The sequence below is a fragment of the Myodes glareolus genome, chromosome 5 (genome assembly GCF_982192425.1).
Source record: "Myodes glareolus chromosome 5, mMyoGla1.1, whole genome shotgun sequence".
NCBI lineage: Eukaryota > Metazoa > Chordata > Mammalia > Rodentia > Cricetidae > Myodes > Myodes glareolus.
In genome coordinates, this window is record NC_142030.1 from 105,999,050 (window position 1) to 106,025,821 (window position 26,772).

The following is a 26,772-nucleotide window of genomic DNA, read 5'->3' on the forward strand; positions in this document are numbered from 1 at the left end:
CCCATCCTCTTACTGACTAATATCTGTTCCATTCCAATCACAAGCATTCCCTCAAGACTATCACATTAACTAGTATCTGTTCCATTCTTGGATGTGCAGGGCTTGGGAACCAACGCAGTACTGATGCCAATCAAAGTGACTGGAATGGATGCCATCCAAAGACTGGAAAGCTTGCTCACCTCTACTTGCATGGGTACCAGCAGGGTCTGAACTACATCAGATGGCTTGAAGGTCCCTCTCGCCCTGTCCATGATCACTGAGAACCCTCAACCCTGAAAACTCCACTCTCAACAGGGAGCATGGGAACCAGTTGTGGAGGCAAGTCACCACCAGCAATCTCCTGAGGCACATTTGCAAACTTCTTTAGCTTCTGAGATCAGGGGGCGAGCACACAGGAAGTTCAAGACCCTGCACACTTGCCATTTCCCCTTGCTACTTCTCCTTTCTCCACAAGCTTCCAGAGCACAGGTGGTGGATAAGAAAGAACTGACACTCCACTCTCTGGGCACGAGTAATAAGGGGAAGTGGTGAAACAACCCCACATGCAAAGGAAAAATCACCCACTCCTCCAGAAAGCCTGGGTCACAGCAAACACTGACCACCCCAAGCTGGCAGCAGGACTGGCACTCGGCAAATCCAGGGGAACGACAGTTCCAGGGCTCTTTTCTGACCACTGATGCCCCTTCTGTGCTGAACACCTGCAGAACTGTCTTCTGCCACAGCTCTGCACAGCGCCAGGCCCTTCTGCCTTCTGTGCCTTGAACCTGCCTCCTGCCTTATGTGGCAGCCCCCTCCAAAGTGTGCTCATTCTGAGTCTGTAACCCACAGGCTGGAGCAATCATGCCAGGAAGTGTGCCTTCCTTTCCTCCCAGCAGGACAACCTGATCATTCCATGAATACAGAAAGTACTCAAGCAGTTATTAATTATTTAGAATCATAATTTACATAATTCTCCACTCTAACTCTATTTATACAAAACAGATTTACTACAAGCTGCAAAGTCATATGAAATTGCAATAGAACAAAGCTAGTGGATACAAGCAGTGAGGTGGGAAAAGAAACACTTAAGTTGCTGCTACAAACACCATTAAACCCATAGAGTCACTCACTGGTCACCTGCTGGTGGACACTGGTCTTGGATTTTTGCTTTGGTCGTGCAGATTGAATTCAGGGCCTCACATGAGCTAAGCACAACTCAATCCCTGAGCCACAATTCTCTGTCTCTGGATACTGGTCTTGATGTGAGACTCAGAAGAAATCCCCAGACACATCCCTAAGTTATTTTTTTGGGCAAGTATCTTAATCTTTCTGAATCTATTTATAAATTTGTAAACCTGTAAAATGAGAACAACAGTCTCTAATTTCAGGAGCTAATGGGCATATGCATCTCAGCAAAGCACCAAGCATGAAATAGGCAAGTAACTACCATCAAATGACTTGCCTCCTTCCTCTGGCACAGCAGGGCACAGCCTGAGAAGACCCTGGGTGCCACACTGCTAAAGGAAGAAGGAAGTCTTGTGCATGGCTTTGGGACCTCACCTTCATGGCTAAGAGAGCTGGGGCAGTGTAGGCCAAGGTCTTCACAGAGAGCAAGTATTAGATGCCTGTGCCCTGCTGCATGTCCTGGCCAACCACTCCCCTCAGGAGCATTCTAGGAAAGCCCCAGTAGCAGGGAGTTCATGGATAGACTGCAGGCTCGCAGAGGGTAAAAACAAAGACTCCACCTCACAGGGGGCTTCTCAGGCCTAAGCACATAGCAGGGGCTCAATAGGCAGTTCTGAGCAAATGATGGACCAGACAGACCCCATGTTTCTGTTTGTGTCTGACTGGATCCCAGAGCTGATGACAGAGGGAAGGTGTAGGGGACATAAAGAGGTGGGCAAGCAGACAGACCATCTCGGAGCTGCTCCATGTCATCGTCAAAGACTGCCTCCTTCAGCGCCGTCTTGTCGTAGGTGTTGATGGTGTCCGAGTAGGGATACGGGTTATACTCCCGTGCTCGTGGCCCCGGGAAGGCACGTGGAGGCTGCGTGTTGAGCAGGGAGGTCTTGTTGTCCAAAGCCATCCTGCCTCCTTCCACCTCACCACCTCCCCGGCCCTCGGTGGCAGGTGAGGCTGCTCCCCCATCTCGGGACACCTGGAACACAGCACACAGCCACTCAGGGACCTCCTGACACACCTGCTCATTTGTGTCTTCCATCCCTCCTTCCTTCCTTTCCTCTTTCTCTCTCTTCTTTCCCTTCCTTTGCCTCTTTTTTTTTTTTTTTCCACAGGGTCTCACTATGTAGTTCTGGCTAGCCCGGAATTCACTATATAGGCCCGTCTGGCCTTGAACTCAGAGACCCACATAGCAGGCTGTCTTCCCAGTGCTAGGATTAAAGGCATGTGCTACCACACTCGGCCCATACTTCTTTGATGCTTAGGGATTTCTTAGAGGGGACCGGGTTTTCCATTTGCAAATTGGCCACTGACTAAACAACAGCTATTGAAATTTAATTTTACTTAAAATAAAGTATATATGTGTGTCTGTCTGTCTGTACCCACAGAGGCCCGATGAGGGTGCTCTTTTTGAAGTTACAAGTAGTTGTGAGCTGCCTGATATAGGTATTGGGAACTGAACTCTGGAAGCACAGCAAGTGCTCTTAAGCATGGAGGCATCTGTCCAGCTCCAGGCTATTGGTTTTCTATCTGAATAGAACGCTCCTACATCTGTGTATATATTTAGCCTATTTTTCTTTGTTATTTGGTGACTCACTGTACTCACAAGGCTTCTGAAGGATCACTACCATGCAGTCTCAAGAACTCCTTGGAAATGGAGGAGTATGTCCTTCATTGTCCCCATTCTTGAGAAGCCTGTTTCAGACTACTGTGGCCTCTGGCTCTAATGCCAATAGTAGGGACTTCTCAATGACACCTTAATAATAGTTACCTCTATGGAGAAAGCTCAAGTACTGCTCAGAGCCTAAAGCAGTCTAAATATCCACAAATCAGCCCCTTGATTTTTAATTTTTTTGAGATAATAATGAGGGTTAGCCAGATTATCCTAAAATTATCTTTAACCTTGAGAGACATAGTAAGTGTCTCCCAGGCCACAGCTACTCTTCCATTCTTTGGATACCTAGTACTGAACTGTTTTCTCCTACGTCTGCCTTAACAGTGGTCTTTCAAGGGTCTCTGGCATGTTTCTGATAGTTTTGCACTGCTGGCTAGTTTTATGCCAACTTGACACAATCTAGAGTCATTCGGGAAGAGGGAACCTCAACTGAACACAAAAATACCCCTAGAAGACTGGCCCGCGGGCAAGCCTGTGGTGAATTTTCTTAATTAATGTGGGAGTGCCCAGCCCATTGCAGGTGGTGCCGCCTCTGGGCTGGTGGCCCTGAGTATTGTAAGAAGGCAGGCTGAGCAAGCCATGAACAATAAGTCAGTAAGCAGCACTCCGCCATGGCCTCTGCACCAGCTGGCTTCCCTGACTTCCCTTGGGGACGGACTGTGACATGAACTGCGAGCAGAAACAAACCTTTTCCTCCTCGAGCTTCTTCTGCGCAAGGTGTCCTATCAGAGCATTAGAAATGCAACCAAGACCCAGTATGAGACCTTCACCTTGGCCATGTTAGCCTGGGCAGCCCCTACATGACAGCACTGTGGGGACAAATCTGGGCTAAGTGCTGGCAGTGGGCAGCCTGTTTCCTCACCTGGACATGAGTCCCGGGAATCTGGAACATACTGGTGATTCCCACAAAACTGTATTTGTGCTTCTAACAAGATACAACTCTTTCTCTATGTTTATATGTTTTTAAAAGTTGTGGTAAATACACATACCCTATCATTTCAACCATCCATAATCATACGGTTCAGTGACATTATACACATTCACTATTTTGTGTAACCACCAACATCACATATACTCCAGTCTTTCTCATTATCCCTCCCCCCTCAAACCCTACACCCAATAAATAACATCCCCCTGCCCCCACAAACCTTGAGTCTATTCTCTACTAATCTGTCTATGCTAGACATCTCAAGCAAAGGAAATAAAAGCAAACTAGTCCCTTTGCAGAAGGCTTATTTCACTTGGCATTATGCACTTAATTCTTCTAGGTTCTAGCATAGGTCAGACTTCTTCCCTTTGGAAGGCTGCCTGTCACATTTTCACCCTTGCAGCTGATCCACACTGGGGTTGTTCTAAAATTACTTCTAAAATTACTATCTATTATTTTAACACCAGAGTAGAAGACACTGTCATCAGGGAGTTCAGTGTGGGAAAGACTCCAGTCTGCGGCTACCTGACACAGTTGCCCACTGGCCCAGGATACTCACAATATCACAATCCTTCTTGCCATCTCGCTTAATTGGCTCATTCAGGTCCTCTTGGCTTCGGAAGCTGAACTTTTCGATGGCTTCTGTGACTCCACGCAAAGAGCTGTAGATCTCTTCAGAGTTCAGGTTCTCTGTGTCATAGTCCAGCATGCTATAATTTAAAAGAAAAAAAAAGCAGTTTTTGAAAAACCGAGGTGTGCATAAAACCAAGACATGGGCCTAAATGACTTAGTAATTTAGAGGAAGACTAACTGCACTGGGGTCTTTTGGTTAGTTGGGACGGGAAGGGGACAGCTAATGTCAGGGCACTGCCACTGTCCACGTTCCAGCCAGAGCTGCCCCAGACACAGCGCACAGCGCCAGGACCAGTGAGAGACGACAAGAGCACAAGGATGTGAGAACTCAGGAGTGACACTGGTGACGGAACGCACACGGTAATGACGGTGGAAAAGGAACGTTCTCATCCTGGAGATGGAAAAAGGCGGTTCGGGTGTTACTGGTCTCAAATGTACAAACTCTAGAGGAACAGGCACATGGAAATAAGCTTGGATTACAGAGAGGCTTTTGAGGAGCAAAGCAAACCACTTTACAAGACTGGGCTATGCACCCCAGAATCCAATCCGGAGAAATCATTAAGATTTCAAAAAACGTAAGACACCAGCTTGGGAGTCAGAGTCGGACCTGCCCTTATCAGCTCCTGGGGCTCTACTTCCCACTGGTCTAACCCAGGACCTTGCTGGGAATATGAAATTCTTTTACTAAAGCAAACCTTAAAGAGATGAGGCACCCTCCTGGATGAGCATGTGAAAACACTTCTAGAAACAGTACTTGTCCTTCACGGGAAAGTGATGTCAACTGCTAGCCTTTGAGACACTAATAATAAAACATGAAACAGAAATGCCTTTTGGGGTCCTGTAGTTTGTCGGCAAATGCTCTTTAGATGTGTGAAAAGATGCTGACCAGAGGGTCACACCTCTCCTTACTGAGAATTAAAGAGACTACGAAGCACAGGATGGGCAGACAACAAGGAAAGCAAAGCATGGTGGGACAATCGACTAAGGACAGTTTAAACACTGCTTGCTTGAAGACAGCATTTGTAGGAGCTTAAACGAGACTGTCTCCCAGAAGCTTTGGTAGTCTGTTAGTGCGGCCTCACTGGAGGAACTCATCACTGGCTATGGACTTGAAGCCTTGCCTGCCTTCCAGTGTGCTCTCTGCAGCCCGCCCGCCTCTGCAGACGTGCACTCAGCTTCCTGCTCCTGCCACTATGCTTCCCTGCTATGATGGACTCCTCTCCCTTCGGAGCTGTAAACCCACATAAACTTTCTTCTAGCTCCCTTGGTCATGGCATTTCATCACAGCAACAGAAAGTTAACTAAAACAGAAGTTGGTTGCAGAGCTGGGTACTGCTGTCATGCTATAGTTGAGACTCGTGCTGGGGGGGGGGGGCTGTATCAGGTAAGGAGAGCCCCTGCTCTGCACACAGACAATGAGAAGGATGCCCTCAGTCAAGACCCACCCAGATCAGCGTCCAGGGTGTGAAACAAGGTCTAAGGAGTTTTCTGCTTCTACAAAGCAACTGAATAAAAGGTGGCTGTGTGGAACTAGGTAAGCATGTCCACGTGGTACTGGATGAAGGAGGCGAGAGGGAAAGGGCTGGAGAGTCTTCCTGCAGTCTCAGAGAGCCACCGAAGACAGGGTGTGGCGGGGTAGTCCCTACATGGATGCCTCGAGAGGGTAAGGGGCTCTGAGATGCCAGTCCGGGAAGCTGTAAAGTGAATGCTGCACACAGGGAGCAGAATCAGCCTAAGGGAGAGACATCCATCACAGGCAGCGAAGCCGCAGGGGCAAAGCCATCCCAGTCCTTTGAAATGAAAACCCCAAGCATGGACATGAGAGTTAGAGGATTCAGCATTTGCTCTGATGGTTTCAGTCTCGTTTCGGTTCAGTATTTTTTAACTGTGCCTCTGCCATTCCTTTCTCCTGGAATGGTGGTATCTCTTCTGTGCCATTATATATTAGAAATATGTAGCTTGTCTTGGTTTTACAGGGGGCTACAATTAAGAGATTGCCTACAGTCTCTGAAGAGATATTGGGCCTTATGAAAGACTACGAGAACTTCTGAAGTTGGACTAAATACGTTTTGTATCATCATATGGCAACAAGTCTCTAAGGGCCAGGGAGTGGAATTTAGTAGTTTAAATGAGAATGTCCCTCATCGGCTCTGATATTTGGACATTTGATCTCCAGTTAGTAGCACTGCTTGGAGGTTTAGAAGGTGTGTTCTTCTTGAAAAAAAGCACATCACTAGGGGTAGACTAGTCTTGCACCAGTTTGTTCTCTCTGCTCCATGCCTATGGTTTGAAGATGTGAGCTCTCAGCTTCCTGCTGCCATGATCCCTTTGGAATCACAAGCCCAAATTAACTCTTCTTTCTCTCAGTGTCTTGGTTACGATATTTTATCACAGCAATTAAAAGGTAACTAACACAGTATCAAGAAAGGATGAGATGCTGTAAGCTAATTTCACATACAGAAAGTTCTGAGCAAGCTGAGGTTGCACTTGGGCAACCCTTGGCTGTGCAGGAACAAGCAAGCAGCATTGCTAGTTCTTCCACTGGTGAGATCTGTTCCAATGGCAACACCGCCAAGTCACGCACGGCACAAAAAGTAAATTTCCTTAAGTTAAACACCGTCAGAATTGGCTAAGCTCCTCCCCTAGGGCCTGTCACGGAGTGGCCAGGTCTCTGCCTACTGGGGGGTATTTTCTAATGCTAGCTACAGCAACAGTCCTGAGTTCACTCTCACGGGTGGAAGCTGCTAGCCTAGCACTGCACAACTGGTCCAGACAGAATCCTTCTTTCCTGATAAATGGAAGAAAGCTCACATATATCAGCTGTGTTAGGAGACAACACACGCCAACTCAAAGACTGGCTTTGGCACTCAGTGAAAAGAAACATGAACCCTGAACACATCGGCAGCTGAAACCCAATGTCTGCACCCATGAGAATTTTTTTGTTTGTTTTTTTGTTTTTCAGGACAGGGTTTCTCTGTAGCTTTGGAACCTGTCCTGGAACTAGCTCTTGTAGATCAGGCTGGCCTCGAACTCACAGAGATTTGCCTGTCTCTGCCTCCCGAATGCTGGAATTTAAGGGCATGCACCACCACCGACCTTTTTTTTTTTTTTTGAGAGAGGTTAATTTAGAACTAGACCGAACTAGGCATCCTCAGTTCACAGGCTGTCCCCAGGGCAACTCTCCAGAGGTGTTGAAAGTACGACTGGAGAGGGGTCCATGCCACTTCCCTAGGTGCTCTGCAACTCCAGTTTACATTCAGAAGTGTTTATACATCTGACCAGTACACTATTTTTATATAGAAAGACTCAAATAAATATATGTAAAAGAATGCCTTAAATACTTTTAATCACAACAACCAAAGATAATAGCATAGCCCATGCAAAAGAAAAAAAAACCAACGGACTGAAAGAGTGATGGATGGACGAGGTGGTCTGGAGGAAGGCTCAATCTTTACGGTATGTCACAATATTATTTTCCATGTGTTGCTTCAGAAAATGTTGGCTTTCAGATAAATTCACCCCATGATTTTCTACCCAAACGCCCTTAAATTTTTTCATTTCAGTTCAAATGACTGTGCCATCACAATGGCCTCTTTGGAAGATAAGAAAGTGAAGGCTCTGCCAGCTGTTGCTCTCCTTTCTCCCTTTCTAGGAATGAGCTGATTCCAGCTGCCAACTGGGAGCAGCGCGTGTCCATGCCCACCAGACCATCCCCGAAGGTCACCTGTTCAGGTACCCTCAGAGTGAAGCCAGCATCATGAGTGCAAGGTGTGAGACCATGTTTTCCAGTGATGGGCATCATTCCCATTTGCTTTTTTCAGGATATCTATGGCTCAGTCCTTTTTAAGATCAATACCCTTTAAACCTTCACTTCTTAGGGAAAATAGAATTTCCCAGGAAGGCTGCATCTCAGGAAGTAGGGTGGACAAACAACCCTAGAACTATTTTTAAAAAGACTTTAAAAATTTTTTTTGAGTATGTATATGCATGTATGTGTGTGTATACATGCTTGCACAGGTACGCACAGAGGCCAGAAGTGGGTGTCGGCTCCCTAGAGCTAAAGTTACAGGCATTTGTGAGCCACCTGAAGTAGGCACTAGGATTCAAACTGATAGAGCCCCCCAACCCTGAGACGAGGGATGGCCCACTGGGACTAAGGGAGGGCCTAGAAGTAGACTGTGAAGAGAGTGTGACCCACAATGCGTTGTTTTAGCCTGGAGACAATCCTAGGACATAATCTTCTGGATTAAAGGCCAGGCCATGATCACCTGTAAACATTCGGATTAGACCCGGAGGGCTTCCTGAGAGTCTATGAAGAGTAAGTCAGTCAACAGTCCGTCACCCAGCACTGCAGCCACTCCACAGTGACTGGCCTGTGGAGAAGCACATGGTGGGTGGGAAGGGACACGGGGTCAGGATACAAAGAAGAAACCAAACGGAGAGAGAAAGGCTGCTTTCTGAAACTATTTTCCTGTTGTTTTGGGACATGAATACCATCTAGGGAAAGAGGCCCGTTTCACTCGGCTTTCTTTCCTTGGCTGCTTACCAGAAGTGCACCCCCCAATACTGGACATTGAACCCAGAGCCTTGTGCAGGAGAGGGAAGCACTCTACCACTGAGCCACACCTCACGGTCTAAGTGTGTATTAACTGTTATCAGCGGGTGAGTTAGAATGTGCTGTGGGAAAGACGATCCTGGAGAGGGTATCTTCTGGACGGCAATCTTGGTGGCTGGCTGGAAGATGGCTGGAATGAGGCTCGGTGTGGGAGGGCATGCAGGCCAGCATGCCGGTGACAAGGCTGACATGACAGCACGGTGACAAGTGCAGTTATTGAAAAGAAGTAACAAGTCTGTGCCTCGGCTGTCACCGCCTTGTTTCCAGGTTCGCTTTTTAAATTCTTAAAATTTATTATCATGCGTGTATGTACAAGCACCATTATGCACATGTGGAGGTAAGAGGAAAACTTTGTGAGCTGGGTTTCAGGGACCGAGCTCAGGTGGTCAGGCAGGGGCACATCACCTTGCAGGCCCCTTGGGTTTTCTTTCTCTTCTCTTTAAAAATCTCTTCTTCTTTTACACAGTTGGCTACACAGTCCTCTTACAGAGCACAGTGACAGCTGGGCCTCCTGTATTCTGCCCATGAGATGACAGGCTTCTAGGAAGAGCATGCTCTTAGCTTTGGATCTTTACGTCAGTATCCAAGAGGCCTGAACAGGTGTCTGAGGAATACATAGAACTTTCTTGGGCTCACAAACGTAACTGCTTTAAAACCTGATGGAAACCATGTCCTTCTAGACTTGTACACTGTCACAGTGCTGGGCAGCATCATTTCCCACCAACAAACAATGCCCGGTCTGAAGGTAGAGCATCTTCCCCAACTAACGCATTTGTCTGTTTAGCAATACTGGGGACTGAACCCAAGGTCTCAGGCATGCTAGGTTCACCACGAAACTTTTGTTTCAGCCCTAGGCAGGGCATCTGTAGGGAGATGGGACAATGAAGTTACCTACCCTGGTGGTTTTGTTTGTTTTGTCAACTTGACTTAAGCTAGAATTATCTGAGAAGAGGAAGCTCAACTGAGAAAATGCTTCCATCAAACTACCTGTAGGCAGCTCTGTGGGGCATTTTCTTGACTAGTGATCAATGTAGGAGGGCCCCCCACTATGGGCAGTGTCATGTCCTGGGCAGGGGTTCCTGAGGGGTATAAGAGAGCAGGCTGAGCAAGCCATGAGGACAGCCAGTAAGCAGCATCCTCTATGAGGACAGTCAGTAAGCAGCATCCTCCATGAGAACAGCCAGTAAGCAGCATCCTCCATGAGAACAGTCAGTAAGCAGCATCCTCCATGAGAACAGTCAGTAAGCAGCATCCTCCATGGGAACAGTCAGTAAGCAGCATCCTTCATGAGAACAGTCAGTAAGCAGCATCCTCCATGAGAACAGTCAGTAAGCAGCATCCTCCATGAGAACAGTCAGTAAGCAGCATCCTCCATGAGAACAGTCAGTAAGCAGCATCCTCCATGACAACAGTCAGTAAGCAGCATCCTCCATGACAACAGTCAGTAAGCAGCATCCTCCATGGGAACAGTCAGTAAGCAGCATCCTCCATGGGAACAGTCAGTAAGCAGCATCCTCCATGAGAACAGTCAGTAAGCAGCATCCTCCATGAGAATAGTCAGTAAGCAGCATCCTCCATGAGAACAGCCAGCAAGCAGCATCCTCCATGGGAACAGTCAGTAAGCAGCATCCTCCATGAGGACAGTCAGTAAGCAGCATCCTCCATGAGGACAGTCAGTAAGCAGCATCCTCTATGAGGACAGTCAGTAAGCAGCATCCTCCATGGGAACAGTCAGTAAGCAGCATCCTCCATGAGAACAGTCAGTAAGCAGCATCCTCCATGGGAACAGTCAGTAAGCAGCATCCTCCACGACTTCTGCTTCAGTTCTCGTCGCCAGGCTCCTGCCTGGAGTTCCTACCCTGATTTCTCTGGAAGATGGACTACAAGCTATAAGCGGAAACAAAGCCTTTCCTCCCCAAGCTGCTTTCTGCCATGGTGCTTTATCACTAAGGCACCAGCTCTTCTGCACCTGGCACTCCTATGAGGGGACCGGCAATCTCCACTGCTACCTGGGCATCATGATGAGTCCTGAATGCCACATCAGGCTAAACAGCCCATGAAGGTAAATGGTGACGGGTCTGGCTGGGTGGTTAAAGAAGTTACTGTCCTTAGACAGAGCAGCAGTCTGGCTCCCGAGCCTGTTCCTGCTCACACAGCTCACCCTGGCTCCAATCCTGCAAGGCTAAACGGAAGCAGGAATCACACCAGAGGAGCTCAGAGGCTTTCCAAAAGACCCAGGCAACCTTGGAAACACAATAATATTGTGACATTTTGAACAAATTTAACAGCTAGCATGTTACCTGGGAGAGTAAGAGCGCCTGAGAGTCTTGTGGGAGGGAGCGGTGGGAATGGAGTTAGGCTGAGAAAAGGGAGGTGGGGGCTTCGATAGCCCATCGGCACTCCAACCCCACAACCGACTGCAGTGATCAGAAGAGGAAAATCAGAGAGAGAAACACAGAAGCAAAGGGGAGGGGAGGAAGAAGACACTCCACAGAGTCCATCAAATTAGCTGGAGCAACAGTTAGTGCTTCACACACAGAGGAAAAGAACAGGCTCATTTTACACCTTGCTCCTTAGTAAGACTGGCTTTATTCTTTTCTTTCCCAACCCTGGGCTAAGCTGACATCATTAGGAGTCAACTGAGATCCCAAGTTTAGCTGTGTACATACCTGTGAGAGGACACACCTGCCTGCCTGGGCTGGACATGCACTGGAAGACTGAGGAGAAACTAAGGCTGCTCAGCTTACCACCCTAGCGGTTATTTCAGAAAGGACCAGGGGTGGCGCTCTCAAGACTTAATTCAAGTGGGACAGAAGCAAGGAGACCTCCAAGAGCACACTGTGTGCCTCAGCACCAGAGACAGACTATGCTCCCGGGCTGGGGGTCTGGGGAGACAGAGTTCAGAGGGCAGAGGACCGCTGGAGGGTGGTACCCGAGAGCAGTAAGTCTCAGGGGAGGAAACAGAAGAAGGGAATGAAATGGCATCCCTCTGCTTCTATACCTTCTAAAGGAAACTAAACTACATCTGGGAACACAGGTGTCCACTTGCTTGTCACAGTGTCACTACCTGGCCTGGGCTTGTGGAGGTCCCCAGGGAAAGGTCTAACTTGTGCTACAAGAGCGCAGGATGGAGTGAGAACATCCTGCCTGCTGCAGCAGTCTGAACACGTGTGTATGTACAGGGTCAGAGCATGGCCTCAGGGGGCACCAGTACTTAGGTGACTTCTATTTTTTTTATATGAGGCAAGACCTCCCCCTAGCCTGGAGCCTCACCAAGTAGGCTAGGTAGGCTAGCTCGCATGCAAGTGCTGGGAATTCATCTTCACCCCTCATCTCATAATTGCTGGGAATACATGTGTGTGCCATGTGCCTGGCCTTTTTAGGAAAGTTTAAAAATAGGTTCTGAACTCAAGTCCTCATGCTTAAAAAGCACAAGGTTGCCCTTTGGCGCCCACCAACACAGCTTTCACAGTAGGTGTCCCTAGGTTTTAGAGTCCCTGAGGAGGGTCACAGAACCCACTCTGTAGGGATGACACATCTTGGAGATGAGAGGGCATCATGGTACAGGGTCTACAGACTTTCTTCAAGCCACACTTGGGGCTGGGGGAAGGGGTAAAGAAATAGAGGTAATACTCAAGGCTGGGTCCGGGTGTGGGGCTGGGCTTGTGAACCCTGGCAATAGTCTACTTCACTCTGACAGGAGAAAGACAAGCGCCATCTGCAGGGCGACTTTAGCATGGCGCCCAGAGGTGACCATGCAGTTCCTTTCTGCTCTACAACTTGCTCATCAGGAGCACCCACCAGACCACAGCAAGACCCCAGACACTCGGAGCTGCAATTTGTTCTCTACCACAAAATCATAATGGGTAAAATGACCTAAAATATAAGGATTTGTTAAACAATAGAAAAAAACATAGGTTATAAATCTCTGCTCAAATATATGCTGCACGTGTTCATCAGCTGGGAATAGCTGTCAATCATTCCACTCTCGCAGTGTTAGTCGGCTGGCATCTCTGACCCCACAGGTTTGGTGGAAAGCTCCTCCTCACTGGACAGACCTAAAGCTACCATCATATCAGAGCTGTCACCACTTCTGAACCGACCCTTATTATTGCCATGAACCTTTGGGCAAAATTTTTTAAAAGTCCTAGTTCAGCTCATTTTTTTTTTCCCTCTCCAGAGTAAAAAGCTAACACTTTACCATCAAGATCATGCTCAAAGGGTAGCACTTGGAAACATGGGAGCCTGCGCTGTGACGCCTATCACCTCCCGAGATGGGGCAAGCTGCTGGACTCAGCTGCTTAGTAGAAAAATGCATTTCTTTTATAATTTCCCTAGTAGAAAACACGCTTCCCAGCTGAGTGCTTCTTCCAATGATACAACCAGGTGGGGCAGTTTTTACCAGGGGACAAACCATCTCTCCTGGTGGGCTCAGGCTGGCCAGCTATCTAAGCACTAAACAGGGGCATTTTTGTTTTGTTTTGCTTTGTTAGACTGGATCAAGACTTTTAGAATCCAATCTGGGTTTTAATTTTTCCACACTTTTTTTTTTTGAAAGAAAGAAACTACATTAACTAAGTATTCCCTAAAGATTTGGCCATAGGAAAATATGATGGCCACAGCCAGACCTTTTGGTACAAAAAAAAAAAAAAACTCTTCACTTCTTTTGCCAAGGAGTTTTTTTTTTTTTAAACAAAAGCTATGGTTAAGAATTAATAGAATGTTTAATGATTTGGAGATCTATGAAGATTAATTTCTAGCCAGCTCTTCGACAGATACTACTAGGACACCCACCCGTTTTTTTTTTTAATTTTCCCCACCTATTTTTTAAACTTAGGCATTTAATAAAGTAATAAAATATTAATCTGAGGCATACTCTTTTCTTAATAGCTAATAATACAATAACTGAAAGATACATGTGAACTGCGCACTACGGAAGAACAGGTTCCTAATTACAGTGCAGAGCATCATGTCTAGATAAAACAAGAACTTGGAGAGAATATGCATTTTGCATAAAATCTTCACTGTCTATCGAACCCTGGTCACTCAGGACAAAACATATACTTCAGAGATCTTAGTATTCAATCACACTAGGAGGGGCAGACATATTGGCATCAGCTGCTGTCACAACTGTCTGACAACACACCGAGAACCTGACAACAGAGACCGAATCTGGAGATGATACTACAGATCAGGGAGTACATACAAAGCAATCCAAAACCAGCAAGGTGCTAAAACAGCTTAACACATGCTTTCAAAAAAAACAAACAAAATCCACGTGCTTTCCCCAAGAAAAAGACTTCTTTTGTTCCATAATACTGATGTATAACTGGGGCCTGAAGAGAACTCTAGAGGTAAGAAAGGAATTCATAAAAAGTTACATTTAAAAGCACCAATGTGCCAGGCTTGGTCTCACATGCCTGTAATCCCAGCATCAGGGGAAGTGAAGGCACAGGATCACGAGTTCAAGGTTAACTTCTGCTAAGTAGACAACCTGGCTAACTGAGACACTGTCTCAAAATGAAAACCAAGACAAAAGTTGAAAACAAAAATAAATTTGGTCGTCTTTCCAGCAGATGGAGACCTTTACCAGGAAGAGCACATCGGGCACACTCTCATTGCATTTTAAGACCTTGTTCCAGCACCTTTAGGAAAAGTCTTTGAGATTCTCAGAGCCTAAAGATCTTGACTTCTTACAGATAAAACACAGCAGCTGTGGCCCTTGCTGAGCTAGAAAATTTGTGGTGTCATAGAGGCACCACTCTGAGAGCCAGGTAATGCCAACCCACGTGAGGGAGCCATCAGTCTCCCTGCAGCCGTCTAACACAGCCTGAGACAGAGCATGCTCTCCTTTGAAGCCACACCCCACTGTTGGGCATGGTGGTGGACGACTGTAATCTCAGCAACCTGGAGGCTGAGACAAGATATATATGGAAAGATCCAGGCCAGCCAGGACCACCTAGTAGACCCTGTCTCAAAAACAAAAATACAAACAAATAAGTAAGAAATGAGGCCCCTGACTCTGTAAGGCCATTGTGCATGGTTCTAACAGGGATCTGCACATACTGGACCTTGTGATGCCCAGATATACTGTCTGTCAGAGCAGCATCTGCTTTAAACAGGACACGGGCAGGCCTAGAGAGGTTCACCAGGCTTGGTGCAAACTCTAAAAAGTTTATTAATAACTCCATAAATACCATTAGGGCTCTCCGTCTCCTGGAGGACAGCTGACAGGTTTCCTCGGGGATTCATATGACCTCAGTTTTACAATCTACGAGGTACCAGGTCCAGTGTTCAGAGAACATGGAACACAGCTGTCCACTGTAGCACAGGCGTTAATCGTCAAAGACCACACAATCGCAGACAGAGGGAGGAGCAGAACCTACCCCTGACTCCTAGCACTCTGCTATCAAGCTTAAGTCTAAGCCAGGCTGCACAGAAAGCAGGGCATCTTCATTCTTCACTTGTGGAATGAGCTTACCTTGGAGAGAGTCCCCCATGGGAACAGTTGGTGGGTGAGGTCAGGGGGCTGGTCCTGCTGCTGGGGTGTCGGGAAGGCGTCCGGCCAATTGTATTGCTTGGAGATCCCTGGAGCAAAGGAGCGTAGGCATCATTGTCCAAAGGCTTTCTTAAAAATTCAAATCCAACCCCTCTTGTCTCTTAAGGCATGTGTAAATGGGTAGGACCCCAGCCCCCACCTCCACAGATTATTAGTTGCATGGATGGATAATTGTTCTGTAGGAATCCCTGGAGTTTACTGACAGTTGTCAGCTTACGGCAGCTAACACTGATTGCCAAACTGACCAGATCCAGAACCACGGAGAAGACAAACCACTAGACATGTGAGAAACCTTCAAGACTGGATTAATTGAGGTGAAAAGATTCTCCAAGTGCTGGCAGCATCATCCCATAGGTTGGGTGCCAGGCTGAACAAAAGCAGAGCAAGAGCTGAGCACCACCTCACTAAGAAAGTCACTACTTTCTGCTTCTTAACTACAGACACAGCTGCCCCTCAGGCCTGCTGCTTTTGCCATCCCTGGAAATGTGAACCAAAACAAATCCTCCCTTCCTTCAGTTCCTCTCGTCAGAGCAATGGAAAAGGAACTAATAGAGCCGGGCTAGAGTCATATGCAGAATTAAGCATTTCTCTCATTACGGGGTTAAAATATCTAAGACAGATCCAAAGAACGAATGAAATAGGAAGACAACTTGTAAACACTGCAATGACTCAACAACCTCACCCTAAGAAAAAGGCCCAAGATGAGCACCAAGTCCATTTCCCTCCAGGGCGTATACCAGCATCAGAAAGGACCCCAGCCTTCATAGGCTCACAGGCTATTAACCAAGAACAAGGACGCTGGCTGTCCATCAGCACTGCAGCTGGGTGAGGGTCACTTGGCAGGTCATGACCAAATCACAACCAGGGCACTTACCACACCGGTGTTACTGGAGTTCTTGAGGTGGTTATGCAGGAGTTTGGTGGCACCATCCTGGAATGTTTTTGGCAAGGCACCAAGTAACATGGTAAATTCAGGAGTGTTCAATTCAAACAGAGAGATGAGCACAATCTGTGCTGCCTGGGAAGAGAAGCACAGTTCAGAAACGTCTGTGCACCACGGGCAACCGAGTGTTCCCTGACGTCCTTTCTCAAGGAGAGCGCTTCTGTTTAACTGAAGTCTGGAGAAAATGGCGGCACGAGCCACAGAGAGCCCAGTTTTAATCTGGAACATTCCCTGCTTCTGTTTTAATGCCCTGGCCCAACACATTTCTTTGGTTGTCTAGTACTAGGAAGGAAGTCAGCAAACAGAACAATAAAAACACACTAAATATTTAAGATTGCTCTCACTATAGGGAGAGCTGGACAGGCTAGCAATGTACTTCTGTGCACCCTGGGAAGAAAGCACACAATAATTTAAGTTCTAACCCATTAGACTCTTTTTCCAAGTAATCCCAATGTAAAATTCAATATATATCATATAAATTATGTACATGTACAGATTTAGTTGGTGAGTGTGCAAATGTGTGTGTGTGTACCTACAGAGGCCAAAAGAGGGTGTTAGATTCTGTAAAGCAGGAATTATAAGTAGTTGTGATCCACCTAATATGGGTACTAGGATCTAAAGTAAGGTCCTCTGCAAGAAGAGTAAGTGCTCTTAACTGCTGAGTCATTTCTCCAGCCCCTTTTACTTTAAGAACAAATTTATTTTTATTATTTATCTGTGCGTGTTTGTGTATACACATGTACACAAGTGTGCATATTTCTGTAGAAATCAGAAAAAGGCATTGGTATCTCCTGGAGCTGGAGTTACAGGCATTGTAAACCACCTGATGCTGTACTTGGATCTGAACTCTGGTCCTCTGCAAGAGCAGCAAGTGCTCTTAGCTGCTGAGCCACCATCTCCAGGGCTCAAAAGTCAAACTTTGGCTTAAAGATGCTTACAAAGTACAGTCTTCTTACAACCAGATCTAAACTTCAGAAATTAAAAATAAAACTTAAGTATATGCTTTTAAAAAGATTTCAAATCAAAGTTTTACACCAAGGCTGTTATAGCTGTACACCTCACAGAGAAAGGAATTCTGTCAAGCTGGCAGACACAAATTAAACCTTGACAAATGTTCAGTGTTGATGCTCGGTTGTAAAATTTTGGATGGGGAGAGAAGGACACAGTTTTCTCATTTACTGAGAACAGTAAACGTGCTTTTACAAAACAACTCAAGACAAGGTATTGTGAAATCTTCAATTTTTTTGTGTGTGCATGTGTGTATATGTGCCATGTGAGGGCCAGAGGACCTACCACCAGGTTTTTCAGGTGCCGTCTACCTTGCTTTTTGGACAGGGTCACTCAGTGAACTGAAGTTTACCAAGCAGGCTAGGTTGGCTGGCTAGGGGTCCCCAGGGAGCTTCTTGTCTTACCTCCTCTGAATGGCAGCAAATACCATAATCCAGGGAACAATCTAACTGGGCCCTAGCTCAGATGAAGGTACCTCCCTAAGTCCTGGATACTTATGATTTTGTCTTTCTTTTCCCTTGCTATTCTATTAAATACGGTAGTGAGCTGTACTCGGAAACCATTTCACTGGGAAGGTGGTTAAACACACGCACACATCATTACATCATTTTCAGTGGGCTTACGGAAGTAACTGGTACGGACAATGTAAAGGTAGACAGGAGGTGAGACTGGAATTAGTACATGGGCTCCATCTACCTGTTTACTACTTTCTTCCCAGTTTCCTTCTCCAGGCCCAGAGCAGGAAGGAACTGACCTAGTAGGGGCATCCTCCCCTGCTCGACTACGCTGACGCTGAGACTGGCGAGCAGAAGAGGACAGGGTGCATTAGAAAGTGGGAGAGGCCACTCAGGGCTCTTTGCTGGCTCAGAGAGAGTAAAGCTTCATCAAAGCTAGGGCCCGTGAGCCAGAAGTCAGGGACAGTGAGATCTCAGCACTCAGAGGTTTGCTGGGTTCCTCATAGAACCACAATCCTCCCTGCGGGGAAGAGAATTCTTGTTTCCTGTGACGTGAAGGGTGATTGATCCTAGGTCAAAGTGAGACATGGGAGGGAGTCACAGTCACGGTCGAGTTCAGAGCCAACTCTTCCTTTTCAGATTAGGCTATGCTGCTTCTATACACACACACACACACACACACACACACACACACACACACACACACACTTAACATTTACATTTATTTCTCTCTGTGTGTGATGGGGTGTGCACATACACTACAGCATGCATGTGGGGACTCGGAAACTTGTAAGAAAACTGGTAAGAGTTGGTTCTCTGCTTCTATCATGTGGTTTCCAAGAATCAAAAACGGGTCATCTGGCTTGGTGACAAGAGTCTTTACCTTCTGGACCATTTTGCTCATAATCATTTAGGAATTTCACCCTCCAAAGATCATTTATATACTTTTCCTGATGCAGCCAATGACATTTTTATACTTCCTAAGTTTCTCTGCTATATCTTCATCTCTAACATTTCTCAAAACATTTGGAAGCCAAGGAATTACCAAGCAACTGTGAACGGTCCCTGCTAGACCACTGACAAATGACACAATGCATTGACTCAGATTTGAATCCTAAAGTAGGAACGCGCAATTAAATACTCGGGCTGGGCATAGCGGTGCATGCGTCTAACCCCAGTCCTGAGAAAGCTGAGGCCAGAGATCACAAACCCCAGGTCAGTTTGAGCTTCATGAAACCCTGTCTCAAAAAAAATCTAAGGGCTGGTGGTGCAGCACAGTGGTAGAATATATTGCCTAGCGTTCCAAGGGCCCGGGTTGAGTTCCAGCACCATATGTGCATAAACTCACACACAAGAAAGAAACAAGCCAATACATTTTGTGGGAAAGATTCTATGGCCTTTAACTAGATGGACTTTCATAGATCACATGACTTCTTAAGTGCTGGAAAGAGCTGGGTCTTCAATTTGTTTCCTAAACAGCAGCAGCAAATCCTGAACAACCCTTCTACAACAGCAAATGAGGCTATAGGATCTGTTTCTTACAGTGGTCAAGCCTGCCCTAGATGCCCCGGACAAGTATTATCAGTCACTTGCAGATAAACAAGAACTCAGGAGAGTAAATGAGCCGCTCAGCTGCACAGGCAGAAGTCAAAAGGAGGCCAAACAACAAACAGTTTCCATGGTAATACGCTTCACTGCGTTCCACAACACAGTATACTGGGAAAGGTGTATTGACTCCTAAAGTCTGCCTGGCACTCCTGCACAAAGAAAAGGTTAATGTTAAAGTAACAGTCCAGGTAAACTGCTGGGTGTCTCCGGCAGCCTTCAACCTGCCACAGTCTGGTAGGCAATACCCTTTGAATGCTGTGAATTTGGTTTTGGTTTTGAAAAATGACTTAAATATTAAAATACCCTTCTTTTGCCACGTGAAATATCCCTAAAAATGAAGTTAACAAAGGAACAAAAGGAATATTAAAAGTGTTGAAAGCTAATGAATCTGAACTTCAACAGCGTACATCAGCTTAAACTCCTTCAAAAGCGCGGTTATGGGTCAGTGGCTCTGTTGGCAGAGGGCTTGGCCAGCAAGCATGAGGCCCTGGGTTTGATCCCCAGAACTACATAAGCCAGGTGTGAGCCTCAAAAGTACATGAACTGGGTTCAGTGGCAGAGGCCTGTAATTTCAGAACTTGGAAGGTAGAGGCTGGTGGAGAAGTTCAATGGGGATAGATGGGGGAGTGTTAAGAGCATACAGTGTTTTGGTAGAGGACCCAAGCAAGCACCCATTACTAGCACCCATGCCAACGGCTCAAAACTATCTGTAACTCCAACTTCAGGGATGACGGCTTCTTGTAGACTCCATGGGCAGCTGTGCTCACGCACCCTAACCCTACATTAGTACACATAGTTTAAAAGGTAACACAGAGGCTGGAGAGCTCCCCAGCCTGCTCAGGGTTTCCTATAATTCTCTATGACACATGATTATTGTCATTAGAACCTGGGTCCTGAGAAGTACCTTGCTGGCTTCCAGCAGTGGAGTCCCATTCTTGGGGCACCTGTGTTACACATGACCCCTCATTCCCATAGGTGAGCAGAAGCATCAAACGAGAAGTTTGCCCAGCTCACACCTGCTGCTGTCATTGGCTGCTGAGCTTCCAGGTTATGGATAAAGGAAAGTGGATAACTGAGAACACTGCTCACCATCTCAGAACTCCAACTTAGCTGTGCCTGGGTTTCATCAGTCAACCGAAACCCCTCGGCCTGAGGCTGAGAGAAATCATCTCCATCCTTGGCTCAGAACAGAACAGGCTGGCCACATCCCAGGAATCACTGCTGGTGGTTGTTTGAACAAAAATGGCCCCGACAGAGCCAGAGGGAGTGGTGCTATGAGGAGGTGTGGCCTTGGTGGAGGAAGTGTGCCACTGGGGGTGGGCTCTGAGGCTTCAGAAGTTCAACCCAGGCCCAGTGTCTCTTTCTCTTTCTGCTGCCTGTCAATCCAGATGTAGAACTCTCAGCCTCTCCAGCACCATGTCTGTCTGCACACCACCATGCTTCTCGCCATGATGAAAATGAACTAAACCTCTGAAACTGTAAGGTGGCTGCAATGGAATGTTTTCTTTCTAGGAGCTGCCATGGTCATGGTGTCTCTTCACAGCATCAGAACCCTAAGACAGTGAGTGCTCTTCAGGGAAGAGTCTGAACTTCCCCCGGAACGGCAGCAGCTGGAGCAGTTCCCAAAAGCCTCCCGGCATGGGTAAAGTACCTGGCTGGCCAAGCAGATGTGACCTTCAGGTTGTGAGGCGAACAAGAGGCTGGATGGCAGAGAGATGAACCCTGCTGGGGAGCTGTCAAGATGAGCATACACTAGCCTACTTTTTTACATGGGTTCTGGGGGTTGTCCTCATACTTTCGAGGCAAACACTTTACTGAATGATGTATCTCCCTAACTCACAAAGCTTTTATATAAAGCAAAAGGAAATGACAGCACGTGCCACATGTGAAACCTAAGCAGAGGCTGTGATACTGGTAGAAAGAGAAAGGGGACAGCTACAGTGACCCAGAGTGACTCACTGCAGTACATTCTGTGGATATCAATGAGCAACATTTCTGGGAAGCAGAGCACCACCTAGCAAGAGGTCAGCAGCCTGTGCTCCACTGTTGGAGATGCACCATATGGGGATTTGGAAGAAAGCAGGAAATAGTCCTGTGAGCCAGAAAAGCAATAAATAATAATAATAATAATAATAATAATAATAATAATAATAGCTTGTTGTTAGGTGTCACACAAAACAAAACAAAACAAAACAAAACCAAACCAAAAAAAAAAAAAACCCATAATACTGAGGCTGGAGAGAAGGCTCAGTTAGTAAAGTGCTGCTGTACAAGTATACGAAGTATACGGGCCTGAGTGCAGATCCCCAGCACCTAGGGAAAAGCATGGTGGTCTATGTGAATCAGCCCAGCACCAGCAGGAAGGGAAAGGAGGATCCCCGGAGCTCACTGGTCAGTCACCATACTTAAATTGACTAGCTTCAGGTTGAAAATTAAGGGAGAGGGAGAGAGACAGAGAGAGAGAGAGAGAGAGACAGACAGACTGAGGAAGATACCTGATGTTGACCTCTGGCCACATACAATGCACAACACATGTGCATAGATAGGGACATACATGCACACGTAATGTGGGAGTCCCCTCTGTATGCTGTGAATACCACTGGTTAATAAAGAAACTGTCTTGGGCCTGCACAGGGAATAGAGGTAGGTGGGGAAAACTAAACTGAATGCTGGGAGAAAGAAGGAGTTAGAGAAAAGCCATGTAGACCCGCCAGAGACAGATGCCAGAACTTTAGCCAGTAAGCAACAGCAATGAAAATGGGTTAAATTAAGATATAAAAGTTAGCCAATAAGAATCTAGAGCTAATGGGTCAAGCAGTGATTTAAATAATATGGTTTCTGTGTGATTATTTCGGGGCTGAGCAGCTGGGTGGCTGGGAAACAAACTAACGGCCTCATTATAACACACACACACACACACACACACACACACACACACAATCTGAATTCTACCTGAATCCCATTCTACTTCCCAAACCAAAGAGGGTATGTTCTAGGATGGCATATAAACAGAAAGATTTGGCTATTTTAAAGTCAGGAGTCTGTTGTGTCTTTTAAATGTTTCAGTTACATTTCCCTCCCAGGCTCCTCTGCAGCCAGTGAGCCCAGATCACGGTCCCTCATCAGAGCACCTTACCAGCAGACACAGAATCGTCAGTGCTTTGTTATCGCCACGGTTGATCCACCAGACCGGGGTGGGCGGAGAACAGAGAAGCAGACACAGCACAGCTTTGGTGACATGGGTGTATAGGGCAGTGTGCACATTCCCAGGGGAATGCCTGTGTACACCTAGGAAGAGTTTGCAGTCTTGCTGCAGCTCTGTGAACATACCTTTCTCACGTCTGAACTCTTTGGTTCTGTAGTCCATGTTATGATTCTAGAAACAGCAAGCCTTGTTTCGCTGGAGTTTACAAAATCTGTGGGGTCCATCTGCCTGGCCAGAGACTCGATGTATTTCAGGATTGCGACTTTGACCTGAGAGACCAAGGATTATGAAGGTTAAGAACATGTCACAAACTGAACAGAAGTCTCATCTGGTGGTCAGCAAACAGTGCACACCACGAGGGCAGAACCTCCCGCTTCCCCAAGCTAAGTTTCCACACGGACTGACAGCCTAGTCTATATCCACATGTTCAGATCCTTCTTTTCTTTTAAGATTTATTTTTATTTTACATACATTGGTATTTTGCCTGCATGTATGGCTGTGTGAGGGTGCCAGATTCCCTAGAACTGGAGTTACAGCTGTGAGCCACCATGTGGGTGCTGGGAATTGAACTCAGGTCCTTTGGAAGAGCAGCCATCTCTCCAGCCCCATTCCGAAAGTTTTAAAGAGAGTATTTCCCCCACTGGCTGCGAGGCCAAGCAAGCCAGTCCTTGCGCCAGTTCTGTGAAGCACTCTCGGCCAGGTCCTGAGAGGCAATTCCCACCTCTCCAGCTCATACTCTGACCCAGTTTCTTCACTGGTTTTTGATCTCAGGAGAAAGGGACCCATCCTAGAGCCTTAAGAAAAGTCAGTGGCCAAGGAAGAGACCGCATGTAGCCACACACCCCTTCCTTCGTATAATAATGTAACTGAGTTGTCGTTACAGGTGTGACGATGCGGCTCAGAGAATGTTCTACTGAAGGTATTCTAACAAGGCACGGATCCCCTAGTCACAGCACGAGCTGTGAAGACACTGTTGACAAGAACAGAATATGGCACAAGAGCTAGGCATCTGCCTACGCAAGCAACTAGTCATCTGGGACCAAGAGAAACGAGAGCATGTCCACAGAGAGCAGAATCTGACACATCACAAGCCACACGGGAAAAGGGACGGGAAAAGCAAGACGAGCATCCACTGACCTTGAGGTTTGGAGTTTGAGTCTGATCCACAATAAATCTCATTAAAATGTTAAATTGTTGATCAAATGGAAAAGAATCCCTAGGACAAAAAAAAAAAGAAAGAAGAAGAAAAAGAAAAATATCAAAACTAAAAACTAGCTCTTATTTTTAAAGAAATTGATTACAGAAAAGAATATAAAACTATACAATATATCCTGATACACACACACAAAAGTACATTCACATTTTTATGGATGGTGCTTTTCATTTCATATAAGTACTAAACTAATATTTACATATAGAAAGTTCAGGGAGAGGAATATAGGTCACTTTGAGTGCTACTTTAAAACTGAAGACTAGGCAGAGAATGCAGGGAAGCAGGCAGCCTCCTGCCTCCCCCTGCTTTCTGAACGCTGCTTCCTGGAAGACTGCTGACCCCATTCCCACTTTCCTTATGCCCTTGGTTGCTTGCCCCCACTCTGCAGAGACCATGTAGATGTCTTTCTAGTCCTGTATGTGCAGGTGATCCTCCTGCAGTCCCCACAGAAGAATGTCCATGCAATGCTCAGTGCTGGAAAATTCTCTACACAGCTCTGGCTCACACAGTTGCCTCTTGTTCAAGCAGCCCCTCCTCTTGCCTCAAGCCTGTGACTAAGCCCATGCCCCATAGTCACTGCCCAGGTCTGATCCAGTCAAGTGACCCTGGGGGCTTTGGCTAGGGAACATCAATCCTTTCATCCTTACGCTGTGGCGCTCACTACTGCTGGTTTAAAATTGCACAATGGAACCACTCGGAAGTGATGTTATCCTCATCACAGGAAAGATATAAGACTGTTTTCTTTGGACTCTCTAAAGAGACTTCCTACAGAGGTATGGGAAAGGGACTGAGAATGCAGGTTTGAATCTCCAGTGCAGGAAGAAATGGTATCAAGTGTTCCTAGACTGAAGTGGAAACGGAAGAACCAATACAAGAAAACTATAAAGTTTTATAAAGGAGAACACACTACAAACCAGTGTTTTAATAGTAATCACTAATAAAGAGTAAACTTAAGCTAAGTGGAAGAGCACCTACTTACCATGTGCAAAGTCTTGGGATCCCCCCGCCCTGGAAAGTGATAAAACTGCCCAAGAGCACCCGTATTTGCACACCTATTTCTAGGCTGGACTACAGTGGGCTACTTCAGGGACAAGGGACACTTTAGTGGCGCTGCTTCAGTAGCCAACAAGCCACAGAGGAGTCTTTCCTGCTTCTGCCGCCAGCAGAGGGACACAGCTGGGGACGTTCAGGCAGGAAATGTGCCTGTTTCAGGCACAGCTAGAGGCAAGGGAGCCAGGGAAGATTAGAAAAGTGGACCAAGTTGTTCCTGGTGAAGAATCACTGATAAGATTCAGCGTCGTCCAGGACCTGCAGCTAGGCCATCTTTCCAGCAGTTTCTGCACCTAACTGACCTTTCCCACAACAGCTACGCATCATAGTTGAGTGAGCGGGGGTGGCACAAACGCCTTAAACACACACAAATTTACTTAAGTTTTCTGATTTTGCTTGTGCATGTGTGTGCCTGTGAAGACGTTGAGTATCTGCCTTGATTACTCAGTTTACTGAGACTGGATCTCTTGAACAGAGAGAGCGCTCACCAATTCTGGCCAGTCTAGCTAGGTTGCCCCGGAGATCGCCTACTTCCCAAGTTCTGGGATTACAGGTGAACACCATGCTGGTTTGGGTTGTACATGGATTCTGGCAATCTCTTCGGTCCTCGGGCTTGTGGGGAAAGTGCTGAGCCATCTCCCCAGCCTAAAATTAGGACTCTTACAAGAAAAGTAATTAACAAGAGCTCACAATTCTATTTTCCTCCTTGTGTGTGTGTGTGTGTGTGTGTGAAGTGGACAGGGGTAGAGAGGAGAGAGAAAAAATTCACTGAGTTACAACTAATTGTATCACCAAAATTTAGAACTGTAATCTTACTATTTTCACGTTTCAAAAAATTGTAACAACTATTGCATTCATAAATTTGACTCAAGCTGAGACACCCTGGACTAACTCTGACTCACAAATGTTTTATTTGGTCTTTACAATGTCATAAAACATCTTTAAATATGTTACCAAAATCTATGTTTTTGATTTTTTATAAAGTCTAGGAGCACTAGATCCATATTTTAGTAAGACCACAGTGGAGGCAGCTGTCAGGCTGTCAGGGACCCTCCTTCCTACCTGCACAGCTAGAGCTGACCAGCCTCGCTAAGGCCTCAAGGCACCGGTGCACCGCACCGGTCGCCAACTTTGCTAAAATGAGTCATCCAGTGCAAAAGGACTTTGGAAGCCTTATCACAATGTATGCTACTCTTCTTTCAAAATCAAAAGAAAATGTGTTCAAAATCTGTGCAAGCTACACAAGTCAGCGGGCTAAGACATCCATTGGTAGCAGCGTGCAGAGTCACAAATCCCACATAGCAGCTGCAAGCATGGATGTGTTGGTGGAGTGGCATATGCCAACTGAGCAAAACAGTGCAGGAGGGCAAGACACAACCCTACAGGGCAGTCTGGAATCATAGTGGCAGACAAAAAAAAAAAAAAAAAAAAAAAAAAAAAAAAAAAAAAAGAAAAGCAAAGGCAGAAATCCTAGCACCAATACTAACTGTGACCTTAGGCAAGTCAGGGTAGCTTCTGCTTCTCATTGAGAAATACCATTTCACCTCTGAGCTCCTTTGCTGTGAAAATCCCATGATACCTGGGGTCTATCCTATGTGAGATTTGGGTTTTATGAGAGTTAACTGCCCTGATGATGATGCCAAGTGTCTGGGAGTCACTTGCTTGTTCTTTTCAAAGATCTGAGTCTTCCTTTTGCCTATACTTTCTACCAAATCAGTCAGG

At 46.4% G+C, this 26,772-nt stretch overlaps 1 protein-coding gene across 16 annotated transcripts in view; it reads right to left on the reverse strand.

Moving 5' to 3' along the window:
- Positions 1-26,772, reverse strand: part of Clasp1 (cytoplasmic linker associated protein 1) — a 217,653-nt gene that overhangs the window by 23,832 nt on the left and 167,049 nt on the right. For 15 of the 16 annotated variants that reach the window (XM_087906617.1, XM_087906616.1, XM_048443840.3 and 12 more), the window contains 6 exons: positions 23,925-24,003; positions 22,913-23,056; positions 16,443-16,586; positions 15,491-15,597; positions 4,321-4,471; positions 1,894-2,137 (listed from right to left, as the gene is read on the reverse strand). In XM_087906617.1, coding sequence (XP_087762743.1) covers positions 1,894-2,137; positions 4,321-4,471; positions 15,491-15,597; positions 16,443-16,586; positions 22,913-23,056; positions 23,925-24,003 — 869 coding nt within the window. Of the gene's footprint in view, positions 1-1,893; positions 2,138-4,320; positions 4,472-11,309; positions 11,427-15,490; positions 15,598-16,442; positions 16,587-22,912; positions 23,057-23,924; positions 24,004-26,772 lie in introns of all 16 variants that reach the window. The other variant, XM_087906618.1, reaches the window with a different exon arrangement.